General features: G+C 41.5%; 2 protein-coding genes across 3 annotated transcripts in view; both read left to right on the forward strand.

Moving 5' to 3' along the window:
• The window catches only part of LOC119365538 (protein AE7-like), a 4039-nt gene extending 788 nt beyond the window's left edge, over positions 1–3251 (forward strand). For both annotated transcript variants that reach the window (XM_037631179.1, XM_037631178.1), the window contains exons 2-6: positions 1141–1307; positions 1419–1524; positions 1620–1719; positions 2585–2630; positions 2824–3251. In XM_037631179.1, the coding sequence (XP_037487076.1) occupies positions 1190–1307; positions 1419–1524; positions 1620–1719; positions 2585–2630; positions 2824–2924 (471 nt within the window). In that variant the 5' untranslated portion in view covers positions 1141–1189 and the 3' untranslated portion in view covers positions 2925–3251. The remainder of the gene's footprint in view (positions 1–1140; positions 1308–1418; positions 1525–1619; positions 1720–2584; positions 2631–2823) is intronic.
• A 733-nt stretch (positions 3252–3984) lies between these two features.
• On the forward strand, positions 3985–7148 carry LOC119365539 (UV-B-induced protein At3g17800, chloroplastic-like). Its single transcript, XM_037631180.1, has 3 exons — positions 3985–4297; positions 5449–5726; positions 5940–7148. The coding sequence occupies exons 1-3, from the start codon at positions 4199–4201 to the stop codon at positions 6742–6744; spliced, it is 1182 nt and encodes a 393-aa protein (XP_037487077.1). The 5' UTR covers positions 3985–4198; the 3' UTR covers positions 6745–7148.
• The last annotated feature ends 12168 nt before the right edge of the window (positions 7149–19316 follow it).

The raw sequence follows: 19316 nt of genomic DNA on the forward strand, positions 1-19316 counted from the left end.
TAGCTCTCCTCCTCTCTCTAATCCCTCCAGCCCCCCAACCCTCCCTCCCTCCCTCTTCCATCCCTCCCCTCCTGTACCATGCTCTATTCCTTTGTCTTCAATTTTTTCCTGATTTTTTTTGTGTGGATCGACACTGAGTAGTTGCTATGCATGGAAGTTGATGAGTAATTGCTGATGAATGCTATGGACTGAATATTGTGACCATACACTACTGATTGCATAACCGTATTTGCTTGCAATGGAGTTCGCTTGCTAGGTATTTGTGAAAATGCTAGTATGGAATTTTCTTCATTTTCTTGTACTTTGTAGATGTGAATGCTGATGTTCTAGATTGTAGCATGGTATATATTTGAATTGTGGCATCATACCGGATAGAATTTTGCTTGCTTGAAGTAATAGTCGACAAGGCGGTTTGGGATGATGCACATGTGAAGAAATTCGTTGATATTTGCAAATTAGAGGTTAGTGATGGGAACAGGCCCTTAGGTTATTTCAATAGGAAAGGTTTGAAAAATATTTCTAGTAGGATAGCTGATTCTTGTTATGCGAGAGGACGATAGGTTAGCTAAGTTGATGGAGAACATCATCATTGTATTTTGTGTGGTCTTGATTACGGCATCAGTTTCTATTTATAATGTTAGCTATATGTATGCAATATTAAAAAGAAGTTGTTCAAATAAATTGTCGATATTGTCTTTTTTTCCCTTTCAATATGACCATTGAAATGTGAATCGTTTAACATACAAACAGTCTTTCAGCGTCCAGGGGCATTACAGCCAATTCCTACCAAATCTATAGTTTCACAGTTGTCTCAACCAAACAACTTTCAACTTTCCCATAGTTCTGAGCACACATCAGCTTTCTTACAGCTCACAGCAGGTTTTTCAGAATCTACAGTCAACCAAACAGACCCTAAGAGGGATAGAAGAGAGAACATAGAACACAGAGAAGCGATGTTCCTGGAGGAGGATATTTCCATATTTTTGTGTACCGGTTTGCGCTCCAATAAGTTTATCTTGTGTTGGCCACCATATAGGGTGAATTTGCAATTGACTGTCAAAGAGATGTGCAATGTGAAACATGATAGTAATAAGGATTTAATAATGCCGCTGATACAATTTTCCTGCTTTTGACTTGCAGGAATTTGTCTTGACTTCTCCAATCAGAGCATTGCAGAGGGAAAATAGTAATGGAGTTGATAAATGCTAACCCTGTGATTCATGAGAAAAGAGAGAGGCGCACCCGGCAGGCACCAGAAAACATAGATGAAAATGCACCAGAGGCCATAGACCAGCTTGAAATATTTGATATCCTCTATTGTTTTTCCTTATGGATCTAGTGCAGCTTGCTTTCCTGCTATTCTTTATTGATCTGGTGCCATGTTAGCATAATTACCTTGTACTCCTTAACATTCTTACATCATATTAGAGACATAAAGGACCCAGAACATCCATACTCATTGGAAGACCTTAATGTGGTAAATGAAGACTCGGTCGAAATCAATGATGAACTTAGTCATGTCAGGTAAGTTGGCATCTGTCTACTGGAACTTTGGCTGCTACAATTTAGGAATCATAATGAAATTAAATCGTGAGGATTCCTGATCGCTTTGGTTTCAGGGTTACTTTCACCCCAACAGTGGAGCATTGCAGTATGGCCACTATCATCGGCCTTTGCTTACGTGTAAAGCTCATGCGGAGTCTTCCACCTCGTTACAAGGTATGCTGTCGGTGTGTGGTAAAAAGGAACTCCTGCTATTATAGTTCCACAAGTAATCGTGAACTGCTTAAAGAGAAAAGAAGAGAAGAAAATAACAATCAGTTCAATCGTGAACTGCTTAAAACAGAAAAGAAGAGAAGAAAATAACAAGATGCCTTAATATGTTGCTGAAGCATGGTATTTTAATTAACATGTCAGTGTATTTATATTATAATTTAGGAAGTCTTAGAACACCGAGCTAGATGAGCCATCTGTGTCAGACCACTTAGGGCCAGTTCTTTTGGGGCTTATGGCTGGCTGTCTACCCCCTCCCCAGCTTATTCTAGAAGCCCCAAAAAAGGGCAGCCCGGTGCACGTAGCTCCCGCTTGCGCAGGGTCCGGGGAAGGGTCCGACCACTTTGGGTCTATAGTACGCAGCCTTTCCCTACATTTCTGCAAGAGGCTGTTTCCAGGACTCGAACCCGTGACCTCATGGTCACAAGGCAACAGCTGGGGAGGGGGCAGCTTATTTCCACAGCTCTAAAAGAACTGGCCCTTAGCTTGCTACTGCCATCATAGAACAAGTTTTTACTTCAAAATTCAGATACCACAAACACACTCTGGACGCTCAGTAAGTGCACTTTCTAATTTCAGATAAGTGTGGTGTAAATGCATCATTAATGGTTAGAAACAACGGTAATTCATGAACATATATGCTAAGTATTTATTTCATAAGCAAATTTATTGAGGACTAATTAAGTAGGGTGGATTTTGCTCCTGTCAATGACAGTGCAGGGAAATCGATACTTTCTGCTGCTTATTAGCTATTACTGCCCATAGTTACTTCAAAACAATCAGACACTGTACTAATTTCTGACCCATGTAGGTGGACATACGGTTGACGCCTGGATCACATGCAACTGAAGCTGCCGGTATGTGTTCTATGATATACTCCCTCCGTCCCAAAATAAGTGTCTCAACTTTGTACTAGCACTAGTACAAATTTGTACTAAGCTCAAGACACTTATTGGGACGGAGGGAGTACATTTTTATACCTTATTACAGTTACCACACTATTTTGCCTGGAACAATATCTCAGTATGTTTTTTCTCCCTTCTTTCCCAGTGAACAAGCAACTGAGCGACAAAGAACGCGTCGCAGCCGCGTTGGAGAATTCAAACTTGCTGGACATAGTGGAAGAGTGCCTGTCACCGACACTCGGTTGAGTCCTGGGTAGGACACATTATTACTTTGATTGATGTTTGAGAAGAATTCTTTAAATAGATGGCGCAGGACGTGTGCATGAATTTTGAGGCCCTGCGCCTCTCTGTAAGCACGTTGCTGCCGCTTAAGCTCTTGTATCGTAGTGGTAGTATGTAGGTCGTCGAGTGCTGCTACTTTTTTCTTGGAGGAACTGGGTGCTGCTATGTTTTTGTACGGTTCTGATTGTACATGGAGGGATATAGTGCGGTGATCCGTGTCGTCTCTGAAATTCTGTCTGGGTTACTGTTATCCTGGGTTATAAAATGACTTGAATATATCATGTTCACAGAGCTATCCTTTTTCTGGGTCATGCTTCAGTTGCTGAAGAAATTATAAGAGCACCACTGGTGAGGGATGGTGTGGTGATCCGTGCCGTCCATGTCCCTCGGTCATTTATTCACAATCATGTTTGCAGAGAATGATTTTCTTTTCTTTTGGGGCCTCTTTGATTCGCAGGATTTTGTTAATGTAAGAATATGAAAAGTATAGGATTGGAGTGGCATGTTAACTTGAATCCTATAGGATTAGCAAGGAGTGTCTGATGCCACATGAAAAATAATGGAATTGTAAAAAAAAAATAATGGGATTGTAAAAAGAGGTTGAAGTGGATGGTAGATTTTTTATGAAATGCAGTACAAAAGATTTCATAGAAAAAAAAATTCTTATGGGATCCAATCCTATGAATCAAAAGGCCGACATAGGAAAAATTCCCAAGGATTTCAATCCTCCAAGAATCCTATAGAATTCCTTTGAATCAAAGGAGCCCTTAGATTTTATATAAGATCATCTTTTAGCGGTAGATTTTTGTGTTGGTCTTCATACTTTTTGGTCATGCTGCTTCCGTTGAAGGAGGAAGCTTCACCTTCTGAGGAAACAATAGCTCAGTCCTGAGCCCACGCGTGGCCCATACCTAACAGCCTGACTTGTGTGTGTGTGGCGTACAAAGATGGAAACAGTCCCGCACGCTCACGCCAGCCACCAGCCGGTGCAGGCCGCGCAGGGGAAGGAAGGAAGGAAGCACCGGCGTCGCACCCAGGCACAGGCACACACGCTCCAGATAGAAAAAAAGATCAGCGCCCCGCTCTCCATCTCCGGTCTCCACTGCCCCGCGCCGTCTCGGTCTAGCAACCTGTCCACACTCGCCAACAAAATCTCCGGAGCCCAAACAGCGGACGGAATCCCAGTCTTGTCCAGAGAGCTCCTCGTCCTCCTCCGCACCCTCCCCGCGCGCGCCACCATGTCGGCGTGGGCCGACGCGGCGCTGCTCCTCGCCTCCCCGTCCCCGGCCTGCTCCTCCTCGCTCCCCGCCAGGCCGCGCCACGGGCGCCTCCGCAAGGTACGCCTCCTCCTCGCTCGCCTCCCGACGCTCCCGAGTCCCGTTGTCCGTTTCCTAGTTCCAGGCACTGAAGTGGGATCCGGCTCGTGACTGCCGGATGGCCTGATGCTCGACTGGTTGTCCCTGTACCCCTGCGTGCATTTGATTTGCTTCTGTGAACTGTAATCGCGCATCTGAGCAGCGCTGCGCCGAGGTTCGTGTGCTGTCTGAAGCGGTGTTGCGTCAGGGGTAACGAACTGGCTGACGCGCTTGCTCATGCACAATCGGCTGTGGCGTTTAGTTGTCGGCTTGCTTGGGTCTAGCTCCCACGGCAGGGCACGTCATGCGTGTTAGTTTAGTTCATCTTCATCTAGAATTCAGACTGACACGGTCTAGCGGAAATGGCACCAATACGTGCGTGGTGTGGCGAAACTCTGAACAAGAAGCATGCCTGAATTTGCGTTTGTTTTTGAAAAAAGCTCACGGAATTGTTATGTACTCCTGACCTATATAAGATGTTTTGGATATTTCAATATGGACTACATACATACGGAGTGGACAAACACACTAAAACGTGCCTGTATACATCCGATTCAGAGAAAGGTTAGAACATCTTATATTTGTGAACGGAGGGAGTGGCTGCCTGCCTAGAGTGCCATAGCATTCGATATGATGTATTGCATTTTTTTTAATTGTTCATGATGCCTATGAACGCAACATTAATTCCTTTTCATTTATTTTACAAGAGTTTCGATCATTTCACATTATCTATACTCTATGCACCTGTTTTCGACAAGTATTCTGGTGCTCCTGTTATGCTCAACTGCTCACGTCTGTTGCGTTTGCTAAGGGTTGATTGTGCCCAACACTGAAGTGATCTGAAAATTTTATTTCAATGTGCATGGTGACCGATGATCATTGAATTTTTTCTTATCTCTTGCTCTCGATCTGTTCTGCTCAACTCGTGTATTTTCAGTTAATATCTTTATTTTACCCGTCCTGCATTTGCATTTCAGCGCCAAGTCTCTAAAATGTCCTATATTAGTTTAAAGAGGAAGTGATTCCTTAGCTGAATGGGAAATTCCATGATATTATATTGGAGTTGCATATCTCCCCGTTCAAGTTTCAATTACTTTTTTGGGTCAACTGGATGACGTTTCTTTGTTTCACAGGGCTTTCCTTGCACCACTCGTTCTAAAGCTGGATTCCAAATCAATCATTACCAAGCAAGGAGCTTAAAGGTTAAAGCAAAGATGGATTCTGGTGATGGGGAGACACAACTCGCTCCAGTTAAATTCGAAACCCCAAGTGGTCAACTTCTGGCACAGATACTGCAATCGCAGCCTCACCTAATCCCTGTAACAGTTGATCAGCAACTTGAAAACCTGACAGCAGAGAAAATTGCCCAAAAGGAAAAAGCCGCAAAAGTTCCCGAGGACCTCCTTTACAAGTAAGTATCAATAATTATAGGAATTGTTTTCCCCACATCAGCAACAGATAGTCACGCATCATATCTGCTATAAAACATGTGGCTATGTAAATGTTATAGAAAGGAGAAGACATCAGATATTCTGTTTGACTCATTTCAATTAATAATGCATCAGTTTACAATTTTTTTTTTAAATAATGCATCAGTTAACGAGTTATGCTAATTGAACTACAGGCGAATTGCAGAAGTCAAAGAGAAGGAAAGGCAGAATACCCTGGAAGAGATCATCTACTGCTGGATTTTGTTCAAGTTCATGGAAAATGACATACAAATGACACCTGCATTATCATCATCAGGTGGCCCTGTACGCGACGTCTCCTTGTTGCCTAACCAGGAGTATAAGCTGCAAAGCGTACACTCTCAAGATGCTCTTGAGATGATACAGAACCATCTCAACCTTATCATGGGGGAGCAGGCAGCAGCGCCACTAGATACCGTTGTCGAGATCAGCAACTTAAATCTTGGGAAGCTCTACGCAGCATCCATCATGTATGGTTACTTCCTCAAGAGGGTGGACGAGCGATTCCAACTCGAGAAAACCATGAAGACGCTCCCACCAAGCCTCAACGAAAAACTATTTACGGAGAGAGACATTAAGCCTAATCCGTTCATGGACATGGAGTCCCTGGTACAGATGACGCCTGATGGGGAGATGGTTGATGTGGAGGAGGACGAGGAAACAAACCCAAACAAGCTGAGGTCCTACGTTTCGCGGCTGGACGCCGATACGTTGCAGCGGTACGCTACCATTAGGTCCAAGGAATCGGTCTCGCTGATAGAGAAGCAAACGCAGGCTCTGTTTGGTCGGCCGGATATCAAAGTGCTGGATGATGGCTCTGTTAATGCTAAAGATGGTAAAACGGTAACGCTTACGTTCACGGAGCTCACACACCTTGTCCTGGAGGCGGCTGGTTTTGGGGCCTTTTTGTGGGAGGCTGAGAGCCATGTAGAATCCAAGTACCATTTTGTTAACAGTTGATTGTGCGTTTTGTTAATCTGGAAATGGGTTTCTGTGCATTTGATAGGGTAGGATCCAGTCCATCTCTGGTATGCCTTTTCAGTGTAGCTGATGCTCTTGCTCTTGTTTGCTCTCTATCAGCAGCAGCCAAGGGGTACGAATCAAACCATCACTGCCCATGGCTGATGGCTCCATGGCCCCTCACAGTCACAGATCAGATTGTAATTTAACAGAGGAATGGAAAATGTTTCTTCTTATGATATACTCCTCCGTCCCAAATTACTTGTTTTAGAGATGTCCCCCCTATCCATATTACATCGGTATCCAGACAAATGTAAGACAAGTAATATGGATCGGAGGGAGTAGTATTATTCTCTTTACAACAGTTGTATATACTGCTAGTAAAAAAAGCCTTCTTTAGTTTTTGCGTCTTTGTCTCCACCTTTCTGTGCACCTTCATTCCCAACTTGTCCCTGGCGATAGCTTATGAACGGGACGTTCCTAATCGTAGCCGCTGTCATGGGCGGGCCCAACAAGCGCTGCTGGTCGCTTGACCGCTCACGCAGTCGCTTCGTTCGCTCAGGCAGGCCCAAGTGGGCCGCGGCTGTTTTTTGTGTTGTTGATTGATCTTGTAGAAAATAACCGGACGGTTTTTTAATACCTACGATTTTTTAATAATATAAAATTTAAAAAGGTTTACAATTTTTTAAAATAGTTCATCCATTTGAAATTTTTTTATCTGTTTTATAAAAAGTTCATCAATTTTGATTTTTTTTCAAAAAATTGACATAAGTTCATCATTTTTTAAAAAGTTCACAAACTTAAACAAGTTCATTGATTTTGATAAAAAATTTATCTTCAAAAAAGGTAATTGATTTTGAAAATAGTTCTTCGATATTTTTGAAAAGTTAATAAATTTTGAAAAAAGTTCACAGGTTTGGAAAAAGATCACTAATTTAAAAAAAGGAAAAAAAGAAAAGAAAAAATAAATGCAAATACTGAATAAAAAGCATCCAGAAACCAGATTTTTAGAAAAAACGATCAGAACTTCGAAAAAGCTGGCCGGAAGCTTCTAGAAGGTTCACAAAACCGAGTGGGTCTCTTCCCGAAAAAAACAAACATCCAGGTGTGCGCGGTGGAGAAAGTAAAAGAAAAAACTTTTTAATGCTACTATTTTTTGCATGGTAATATGTGTCGCATTAATAAAATAAAAATTTAGTTATAAGCCATGTAAACACCAACATAACAAGACTGAAAAGATAGGATAATCCTACATTTTTTTCAAATGGATGAACTATTTTTAAAATCCGTAAAGAATGGATGAACTATTTTTAAAATCCGTAAACTCTTCTTAAAAATGGGATGAACTATTTTTAAAATCTATAAACTCTTTTTTAAAATGGATGAACTATTTTTAAAATTCGTAAATTTTTTTACAAACTATTTTTAAAATCCTTGGTGAAAAAGAAGACAAATCACCTCTTTACCCGAGCTCTACACGGTTCCATCGCTGATCTGAAGCATTACGTGCCTCCCAGGTAGTTAATTTGCTTGAAGCAAAACCACTGCCGTTGAAAGAATCGGACCAGAGTAACGTGTCCTCAGACACACCATCAAACTCCAGAACTGACACCCCCACACGACTATGACGCCGGAGGAGGAAACCAGAACTATCAGCCTCCAACCACCAACTCAACAAAGGATGCACCTTCTTCCTGTTGGGAAACATAGCATGCAATTTCAAGAAAATTCCTACGCTCACGCAAGATCTATTTAGGAGATGCATATCAACGAGAGGGGGAGAGTGTGTCCACGTACCCTCGTAGACCGAAAGCGGAAGCGTTTGCCAACGCGGTTGATGTAGTTGAACTTCTTCTCATTCCGATCGATCAAGTACCAAACGTACGTCACCTCCAAGTTCTGCATACGTTCAGCTTGATGACGTCCCTCGAACTCTTGATCAAGTAGAGTGTCGAGGAAGTAGAAGAGTTCCGTCAGCACGACGGCATGGTGACGGTGATGGTGAAGTTATCCGCGCAGGGCTTCGCCTAAGCACTACGTGAATATGACCGGAGGCGTAAACTATGGAGGGGGGCGCCTCACACGGCTAACAATCGTTGGTGTGTGTTCTAGGCGCCCCCTCCCCATGTATATATAGGTGGGAGGAGAGAGGCAGCCTAGGGCGCGCCCAAGTAGGAGGAATCCTACTTGGGCCCCTAGTCCAATTCGGCCTCCCCCTTTCCTTTTACCGGAAGGGGGAAAAGAAGGAAGAGGGAAGGAGGAAGGAAAGGGGGGAACCTCCACCTCCTTCTCCTATTCGGCCTCCTACCATAAGGGGGGGTGCCACCCCTTGTGGGCTGGTGTGCTCTCCTCCTATGGTCCATATCTTCCCCCGGGGGGTTCCGGTAACCCCCCGGTACTCCGGTATGTACCCGATACATCCCGGAACACTTCCGGTGTCGGAATACTATCATCCTATATATCAATCTTTACCTCTCAACCATTTCGAGACTCCTCTTCATGTCCATGATCTCATCCGCGAGTCCGAATAACATTCGGTCACCAAATCACATAACTCATATAATACAAAATCATCATCGAACGTTAAGCGTGCGGACCCTACGGGTCCGAGAACTATGTAGACATGACCGAGACACCTCTCCGGTCAATAACCAATAGCGGAACCTGGATGCTCATATTGGCTCCCACATATTCTACGAAGATCTTTATCGGTCGAACCGTTATGACAACATACGTTATTCCCTTTGTCATCGGTATGTTACTTGCCCGAGATTCGATCGTCGATATCTTCCCTAGTTCAATCTCGTTACTGGCAAGTCTCTTTACTCGTTCCATAATGCACCATCCTGCAACTAACTCATTAGTTACTTTGCTTGCAAGGTTTATTATGATGTGCATTACCGAGAGGGCCCAGAGATACCTCTCCGATACTCGGAGTGACAAATCCTAATCTCGATCTATGCCAACCCAACAAACACCTTCAGAGATACCTGTAGAGCATCTTTAGAATCACCCAGTTACGTTGTGACGTTTGATAGCACATAAGGCATTCCTCCGGTATCCGGGAGTTGCATAATCTCATAGTCGAAGGAATATGTATTTGACATGAAGAAAACGGTAGCAATAAAACTGAACGATCATAATGCTAAGCTAACAAATGGGTCTTGTCCATCACATCATTCTCCTAATGACGTGATCCCGTTCATCAAATGACAACACATGTCTATGGTTAGGAAACTTAACCATCTATGATTAACGAGCTAGTCAAGTAGAGGCATACTAGGGACACAGTGTTTTGTCTATGTATCCACACATGTATCAAGTTTTTGGTTAATAAAATTCTAGCATGAATAATAAACATTTATCATGAATAAGGAAATATAAAATAACAACTTTATTATTGCCTCTAGAGCATATTTCATTCAGTCTCCCACTTGCACTAGAGTCAATAATCTAGATTACATTGTAATGATTCTAACACCCATGGAGTCTTGGTGTTAGTCAACTAGTCAACTACATTCAGATCCGTATGTTTTTTGCAAATCTCTATGTCTCCCTCCTTGACTAGATCATGGATGGAATTGAAGCGTCTCTTGATGTGTTTGGTCTTTCTGTGAAATCTGGATTCCTTCGCTAAGGCAATTGCTCCAGTATTGTCACAAAAGATTTTCATTGGACCCGATGCATTAGGTATTACACCTAGATTGGATATGAACTCCTTCATCCAGACTCCTTCATTTGCTGCTTCCAAAGCATCTATGTACTCCACTTCACACGTAGATCCCGCCACAACGCCTGCTTGGAACTGCACCAACTGACAGCTCCACCATTCAATTAAATACGTATCCGATTTGTGACTTAGAGTCATCCGGATCAGTGTCAAAGCTAGCATCGACGTAACCATTTATGACGAGCTCTTTGTCACCTCCATAAATGAGAAACATATCCTTAGTCCTTTTCAGGTACTTCAGGATGTTCTTGACCACTGTCTGATACGTCTCCGTCGTATCTATAATTTTTTATTGTTCCATGCCATTATTATTCAACTTTCATATACTTTTGGCAACTTTTTATACTATTTTTGGGACTAACATATTGATCCAGTGCCCAGTGCCAGTTCCTGTTTGTTGCATGTTTTATGTTTCACAAAAACCCAATATCAAACGAAATCCAAACAGGATAAAAATGGACGGAGAATTATTTTGGAATATTTGGGATTTTTAGGAGGAAGAATCAACGCGAAGCAGTGCCTGAGGTGGCCATGAGACAGGGGGCGCGCCCTCCCCCCTAGGCACGCCTGGCACTCTCGTGGACCACCCGTAAGGCAGTTGACGCTCTTCTTTTGCCGCAAGAAATATAATTTTATGAGAAAGATCTGGGCGAAAGATTCACCCCAATCGGAGTTACGGATCTCCGGATATAAAAGAAACGGTGAAGGGGCAGGATCTGAGAACGCAGAAACAGAGAGAGACATATAGATAGATCCAATCTCGGAGGGGCTCTCGCCCCTCCCACGCCATGGGAGCCAAGGACCAGAGGGGAAACCCTTCTCCCATCTAGGTAGAAGGTCAAGTAAGAAGAAGAAGAAGGGGGGCCCTCTCCCCCTTGCTTCCGGTGGCGCCGGAACGCCACCGGGGGCCATCATCATCACCGCGATCTTCATCAACAACTTCACCGCCTTCATCACCAACTCTTCCCCCCTCTATGCAGCGGTGTAACCTCTCTCTTACCCGCTGTAATCTCTACTTTAACATGGTGCTCAACGCTATATATTATTTCCCAATGATGTATGGCTATCTTATGATGTTTGAGTAGATCCGTTTTGTCCTATGGGTTAATTGATGATCGTGATTGGTTTGAGTTGCATGTTTTATTATTGGTGCTGTCCTATGGTGCTCTCCGTGTCGCGCAAGCGTGAGGGATCCCAGCTGTAGGGTTTGCAATATGTTTATGATTTGCTTATGGTGGGTGGCGTGAGTGAACAGAAGTACAGACCTGAGTAAGTAGGTTGTTTGCGTATGGGATAAAGGGGACTTGATACTTTAATGCTATGGTTGGGTTTTACCTTAATGATCTTTAGTAGTTGCGGATGCTTTCTAGAGTTCCAATCATAAGTGCATATGATCCAAGAAGAGAAAGTATGTTAGCTTATGCCTCTCCCTCAAATAAAATTGCAATAGTGATTACCGGTCTAGTTATCGATTGCCTTGGACAAATAACTTTCTCGTGACAAAAAGCTCTCTACTAATACTTACTTTGTTGCATCTTTATGTAACAGCCCCTAGTTTATATTTACGTGCTCTTTATTATCTTGCAAACCTATCCAACAACACCTACAAAGTACTTCTAGTTTCATACCTATTCTAGGTAAAGTGAACGTGAAGCGTGCGTAGAGTCGTATCAGTGGCCGATAGGACTTGAGAGAGTATTTGTTCTACCTTTAGCTCCTCGTTGGGTTCGACACTCTTACTTATCGAAAGAGGCTACAACTATCCCGTATACTTGCGGGTCATCAAGACTTTTTTCTGGCACCGTTGCCGGGAGGTCATAGCGTGGGGTGAATATTCTCGTGTGTGCTTGTTTGCTTTATCACTAAGTAATTTTTATTTGCTGTTCTAAGTTGTTCTCTATCTTTAGTTATGGATATGGAACACGAAATACCAAAAAAATTAGGTGTACTTGCTACTCATGGAGATGAGGAACCTCCTAAAACCCTCGATGCTTGCTATGTTCAAAATATTATGTACTACTTTGATAATCCTGAGAAAACCCCATTCAACTTTATAATGGGAGTAATGTTGGATCAACGTGAATACTTTAGGGATTATCGCTTGACACAAAAGGGAAACTATTATGGGATCAAATTTCTATGTTGCGTTGGTATGCTAGGCAACTATGCTTGATACATGATTATACTTGCTGCTCCAGGATGAAGGTTCCACACCTTCCCTTTTCATGAAAATTTAATGATAATGAAACCTTAGCTTCTTATGCTAATGGTATCTATGATTACTATGATGTGGAACAAATAGAAGAATTTGTTGCTTTTATGGGTGCTTATGAGATTGAATCTATGTTTAAAGCGTTTGACGATTTTGATGATTCAGTTTATAGACCAGAAAATTTTGCTATACTTAGATATTGCTATGAAAATTATGAATACAATTACAATATTGATGCATTTATTGAGAAAGTCTCCGCTGTCCAAGAAGAGACTAATATTTTGCAGGAAGCTATGGAAGAAGAAATTGATGAAACTGTGAGCTCATTGGATGAAAAAGATGATGAGGAGAGCGAAGAACAAAAGGAGGAAGAGCGGATTGATCATCCGTGTCCACCTTCTAATGAGAGTAACTCTTAAACTCATACATTGTTTAATTCCCCTTTGTACTTACCGAAGGATGATTGCTAGGATGATTGCAATGATCCCGTTGATTCTCTTGAAATATCCCTTTTTGATGATGCTTGCTATGCTTGTGGCCAAGATGCCAATATGAACTATGCTTATGGAGATGAACTTGCTCTAGTTCCTTATGTTAAACATGAAATTTTTGCTATTGCACCCACGCATAATAGTCCTATTATCTTTCTGAATTCTCCCAACTACACTATATCGGAGAAGTTTGTGCTTATAAGAATTATATTGATGGGTTGCCTTTTACCATTGCACATGATAATTTTGATGAATGTAATATGCATGTGCTTTCTGCTCCTACTTGCAATTATTATGAGAGAGGAACTATATCTCCACCTCTCTATGTTTCCAATACGATAAAATTGCAAGAAACTGCTTATACTATGCATTGGCCTTTACTATGTGTGCATGAATTGTTCTTTTATGACATGCCGATGCATAGGAAGAGAGTTAGACTTCGTTGTTACATGATATATGTTACTTTGTGCTCACTACTAAATTACAAATCATTGTTAATTAAAATTTGCTTTGATATACCTTGGGATCCGGGTGGATCCATTACTTGAGCACCATATGCCTAACTTAATGGCTTTAAAGAAAGCGCTGCCAGGGAGACAACCCGGAAGTTTTAGAGAGCCATTTATTTCTGTTGAGTGCTTTTATATAGTTTAAAAACAAAAAAAATAAAGAGGGTAACCCTAAAACTTTTCAAAAAGGAAAGTGAAAGTGAGAAAGACAAGCATTGTTGAAGTGGGAGCTAGCCTTGAACTTTGTTCATGCTCATGGAAACTTTGTGAATCTTAATTACAGAAACTTTTCATAAAAAATAATTATCCCCTTGTATAATTCCATTTTATTATAAAAATAATGTGCCAAGGTTAGCCTTTAGGATGTTTACAATGCTTGTTGGTTTGTACCGTGTAGGACAGAAACTTTGGCTGTAGTGCGCGATTTTACATTTTTTACTGGAACGTCAAACGGTTCTGATTCTTTTTGCACTGTCCTTCTGTACAACTTTTTTATTGGTCCTAATGTTGGTAGAATTTTTGGGGTACCAGAAGTATGGTGAATGTTCAGATTGCTACAGACTGTTCTGTTTTTGACAGATTCTGTTTTTGATGCATAGTTTGCTTGTTTTGATGAATCTATCAATTTATATCAGTGGATTAAGCCATGAGAAAGTTATATTACAGTAGACACAATGCAAAAACAAAATATGAATTGGTTTGCAACAGTAATTAGAGTGGTGATTTGCTTTATTATACTAACGGATCTTACCGAGTTTTCTGTCGAAGTTTTGTGTGGATGAAGTGTCTAATCGAGGAGGTCTCGATATGAGGAAAAGGAAGAGAGGCAAGAGCTCAAGCTTGGGGATGCCCAAGGAACCCCAAGTAAATATTCAAGGAGACTCAAGCGTCTAAGCTTGGGGATGCCCCGGAAGGCATCCCCTCTTTCTTCAACAAGTATCGGTATGTTTTCATATTCGTTTCGTTCATGCGATATGTGCAAGTCTTGGAGCGTCTTTTGCATTTAGTTTTTTTACTTTTCTTTTATGCACCATGCTGGTATGATATAGTACTTGGTTGATTTATAGAATGATCATTGCACTTCACTTATATCTTTTGAGTATGGCTTTATAAAATGCTTCATGTGCTTCACTTATATCATTTGAAGTTTGGATTGCCTGTTTCTCTTCACATAGAAAACCACCATTTGTAGAATGCTCTTTTGCTTCACTTATATTTGTTAGAGCGTGGGAACATCTTTTGTAGAAAGAATTAAACTCTCTTGCCTCACTTATATCTATTTAGAGAGATGGCAGGAATTGGTCATTCACATGGTTAGTCATAAAATCCTACATAAACTTGTAGATCGCTGAATATGATATGTTTGATTCCTTGCAATAGTTTTGCGATATAAAGGCGGTGATATTAGAGTCATGCTAGTGGTCGACTGTGGATTAGTAGAAATACTTGTGTTGAGGTTTGTGATTCCCGTAGCATGCACGTATGGTGAACCACTTTGTGATGAAGTTGGAGCACACTTTTATTTATTGATTGCCTTCCTTATGAGTGGCGGTCGGGGACGAGCGATGGTCTTTTCCTACCAATCTATCACCCTAGGAGCATGCGCGTAGTACTTTGTTTTCAAAGGTTTGTAGATTTTTGCAATAAGTATATGAGTTATTTATGACTAATGTTGAGTCCATGGATTATACGCACTCTCACCCTTCCATCATTGCTAGCCTCTTCGGTACCGTGCATTGCCCTTTCTCACCTCGAGAGTTGGTGCAAACTTCGCTGGTGCATCCAAACCCCGTGATACGGTACGCTCTATCACACATAAGCCTCCTTATATCTTCCTCAAAATAGCCACCATACCTACCTATCATGGCATTTCCATAGCCATTCCGAGATATATTGCCATGCAACTTTCATCATCATCATCATATACATGACTTGAGCATTCATTGTCATATTGCTTTGCATGATCGTAAGATAGCTAGCATGATGTTTTCATGGCTTGTCCGTCTTTTGATGTCATTGCTACGCTAGATCATTGCACATCCCGGTACACCGCCGGAGGCATTCATATAGAGTCATATATTTGTTCTAGATATCGAGTTGTAATATTGAGTTGTAAGTAAATAAAAGTGTGATGATCATCATTATTAGAGCATTACCCCAGTGAGGAAAGGATGATGGAGACTATGATTCCCCCACAAGCCGGGATGAGACTCCGAACTTAATAAAAAAAGAGAGAGGCCAACGAAGCCTAAATAAAAAAAGGAGAGGCCAAAGAAGCCTATTCAAAAAAAGAGAAAAAAAAGAAAAAAAAAGAGAAAATAAATAAAAATGAGAGAAAATGAGAGAAGGGGTGATAACCCACAAGTGTAGGGGATCGCATCAGCTTTCGAGGGTGAAGTACAACCCAAATTTATTGATTCGACACAAGGGGAGCCAAAGAATATTCTTGAGTATTAGCAGTTGAGTTGTCAATTCAACCACACCTGGATAACTTAGTATCTGCAGCAAAGTATTTAGTAGCAAAGGTGGTATGATAATAAAGGTAACGGTAGCAAAAGTAAAGATAATTGTTTTTGGGGTTTTTGTATTAATTGTAGCAGTAGCAACGGAAAAGTAAATAAGCGAAGAACAATATATGAAAAGCTCATAGGCAATGGATCGGTGATGGATAATTATGCGGGATGCGATTCCTCATGTAATAGCTATACATAGGGTGACACAGAACTAGCTCCAGTTCATCAATGTAATGTAGGCATGTATTCCGTAAATAGCCATACGTGCTTTTGGAAAAGAACTTGCATGACATCTTTTGTCCTACCCTCCCGTGGCAGCGGGGTCCTAGTGGAAACTAAGGGATATTAAGGCCTCCTTTTAATAGAGGATCGGACCAAAGCATTAGCACATAGTGAATACATGAACTCCTCAAACTACGGTCATCACCGAGAAGTATCTCGATTATTGTCACTTCGGGGTTGTCGGATCATAACACATAATAGATGACTATAGACTTGCAAGATAGGATCAAGAACACATAGATATTCATGAAAACATAATAGGTTCAGATCTGAAATCATGGCACTCAGGCCCTAGTGACAAGCATTAAGCATAGCAAAGTCATAGCAACATCAATCTCAGAACATAGTGGATACTAGGGATCAAACCCTAACAAAACTAACTTGATTACATGGTAAATCTCATCCAACCCATCACAGTCCAGCAAGCCTACGATGGAATTACTCACGCACGGCGGTGAGCATCATGAAATTGGTGATGGAGGATGGTTGATGATGACGACAGCGACGAATCCCCCTTTCCGGAGCCCCGAACGGACTCCAGATCAGCCCTCCCGAGAGAGATTAGGGCTTGGCGGCGGCTCCGTGTCGTGAAACGCGATGAAACTTTCTCCCTGATTTTTTTCTCCCCGAACGTGAATATATGGAGTTGGAGTTGAGGTCGGTGGATGTCCAGGGGGCCGACGAGATAGGGGGCGCGCCCTACAGGGGGGGCGCCCCCCTGTCTCGTGGACAGGCCCTGGGCCCCCTGATGTATTTCTTTCGCCCAGAAATTCTTATTAATTCCAAAAAGTGCCCCCATGGATTTTCTGGACATTCCGAGAACTTTTCTTTTCTACACATAAAACAACATCATGGCAGTTCTGCTGAAAACAGCATCAGTCCGGGTTAGTTTCATTCAAATCATGCAAGTTAGAGTCCAAAACAAGGGCAAAAGTGTTTGGAAAAGTAGATACATTGGAGACGTATCAACTCCCCAAGCTTAAACCTTTGCTTGTCCTCAAGCAATTCAGTTGATAAACTGAAAGTGATAAGAAAAACTATTACAAACTCTATTTGCTCTTGTTGTTGTAAACATGAAAATCCAGCATTCAAGTTTCAGCAAATATTATGAACTAACCATACTCACAATAACACTTAGGTCTCACAATTACTCATATCAACAGTATAATCAGCTAGCGAGCCATAATAATAAAACTCGGATGAGAACACTTTCTCAAAGCAATCATAACATGATATAACAAAATGGTATCTCGCTAGCCCTTTCTGAGTCCGCAAAACATAAATGCAGAGCACCTTTAAAGATCAAGGACTGACTAAACATTGTAATTCATGGTAAAAGAGATCCAGTCAAGTCATACCCAATATAAACCAACAATAATGAATGCAAATGACAGTGTGCTCTACAACGGGTGCTTTTAATAAGAAGGGTGATGACTCAACATAAAAGTAAATAGATAGGCCCTTCGTAGAGGGAAGCAGGGATTTGTGGAGGTGCCAGAGCTCGATTTTAAAATAGAGATTGAATAACATTTTGAGCGGCATACTTTCACTGTCAACGCAACAACTATGAGATGGCTGTATCTTCCATACTACATGCATTATAGGCAGTTCCCAAACAGAATGGTAAAGGTTTATACTCCCCCAACCACCAACAAGCATCAATCCATGGCTTGATCGAAACAACGAGTGCCTCCAACTAACAACAGCCCTGGGGGAGTTTTGTTTAATTATTTTGATTTGCTTTGATCTTTTTGGATCATGGGATTGGGCATCCCGGTTACCGGCCCTTTCTCGTGAATGAGGAGCAAAGTCCACTCCTCTTGAGAATAACCCACCTAGCATGGAAGATATAGGCAACCCTAGTTGTAACATGAGCTGCTCGAGCATACAAAACAGAATTTCATTTGAAGGTTTGGAGTTTTGCACATACAAATTTACTTGGAACGGCAGGTAAATACCGCATATAGGAAGGTATAGTGGAATCATATGGAACAACTTTGAGGTTTAAGGAGTTTGGATGCACAAGCAGTATTCCCGCTTAGTACAGGTGAAGGCTAGCAAAAGACTGGGAAGCGACCAACTAAGAGAGTGACAACAGTCATAAACATACATTAAAATTAATTCACACCGAATACAAGCATGAGTAGGATATAATCCACCATGAACATAAATATCATGAAGGCTATGTTGATTTGATTCAACTACATGCGTGAACATGTGCCAAGTTGAGTCACTCAATTCATTCAAAGGAGGATACCATCCCATCATATCACATCATAATCATTCTAATAGCATGTTGGCACGCAAGGTAAACCATTATAACTCATAGCTAATCAAGCATGGCGCATGCAACTATAATCTCTAAATGTCATTGCAAATATGTTTACTTCATAATAGCTGACTCAGAAATGATGAACTCATCATATTTACAAAAACAAGAGAGGTCGAGTTCATACCAGCTTCTCTCATCCCAATAAGTCCATCATATATCATCATTATTGCCTTTCACTTGCACGACCGAACGATGTGTAAAATAATAAGAGTGGATGTGCATTGGACTAAGCTGGAATCTGCAAGCATTCAACTCAAAAGAGAAGACAAGATAATATGGGCTCTAAATTAAATAAACAATCATGCATATGAGAGCCACTAAACATTTTCAATATGGTCTTCTCGACCCCCAAAGGAAAGAAAAGAAAATAAAACTATTTACACGGGAAAGCTCCCAACAAGTAAGAAGAAGAACTAGAAATCTTTTTGGGTTTTCATTTTTAATTTCTACTACAAGCATGGAAATTAAACTAACTATTTTTTTGGTTTTTCTTAAGGTTTATC

Source organism: Triticum dicoccoides, chromosome 2B (genome assembly GCF_002162155.2).
Source record: "Triticum dicoccoides isolate Atlit2015 ecotype Zavitan chromosome 2B, WEW_v2.0, whole genome shotgun sequence".
Taxonomy (NCBI): Eukaryota; Viridiplantae; Streptophyta; class Magnoliopsida; order Poales; family Poaceae; genus Triticum; species Triticum dicoccoides.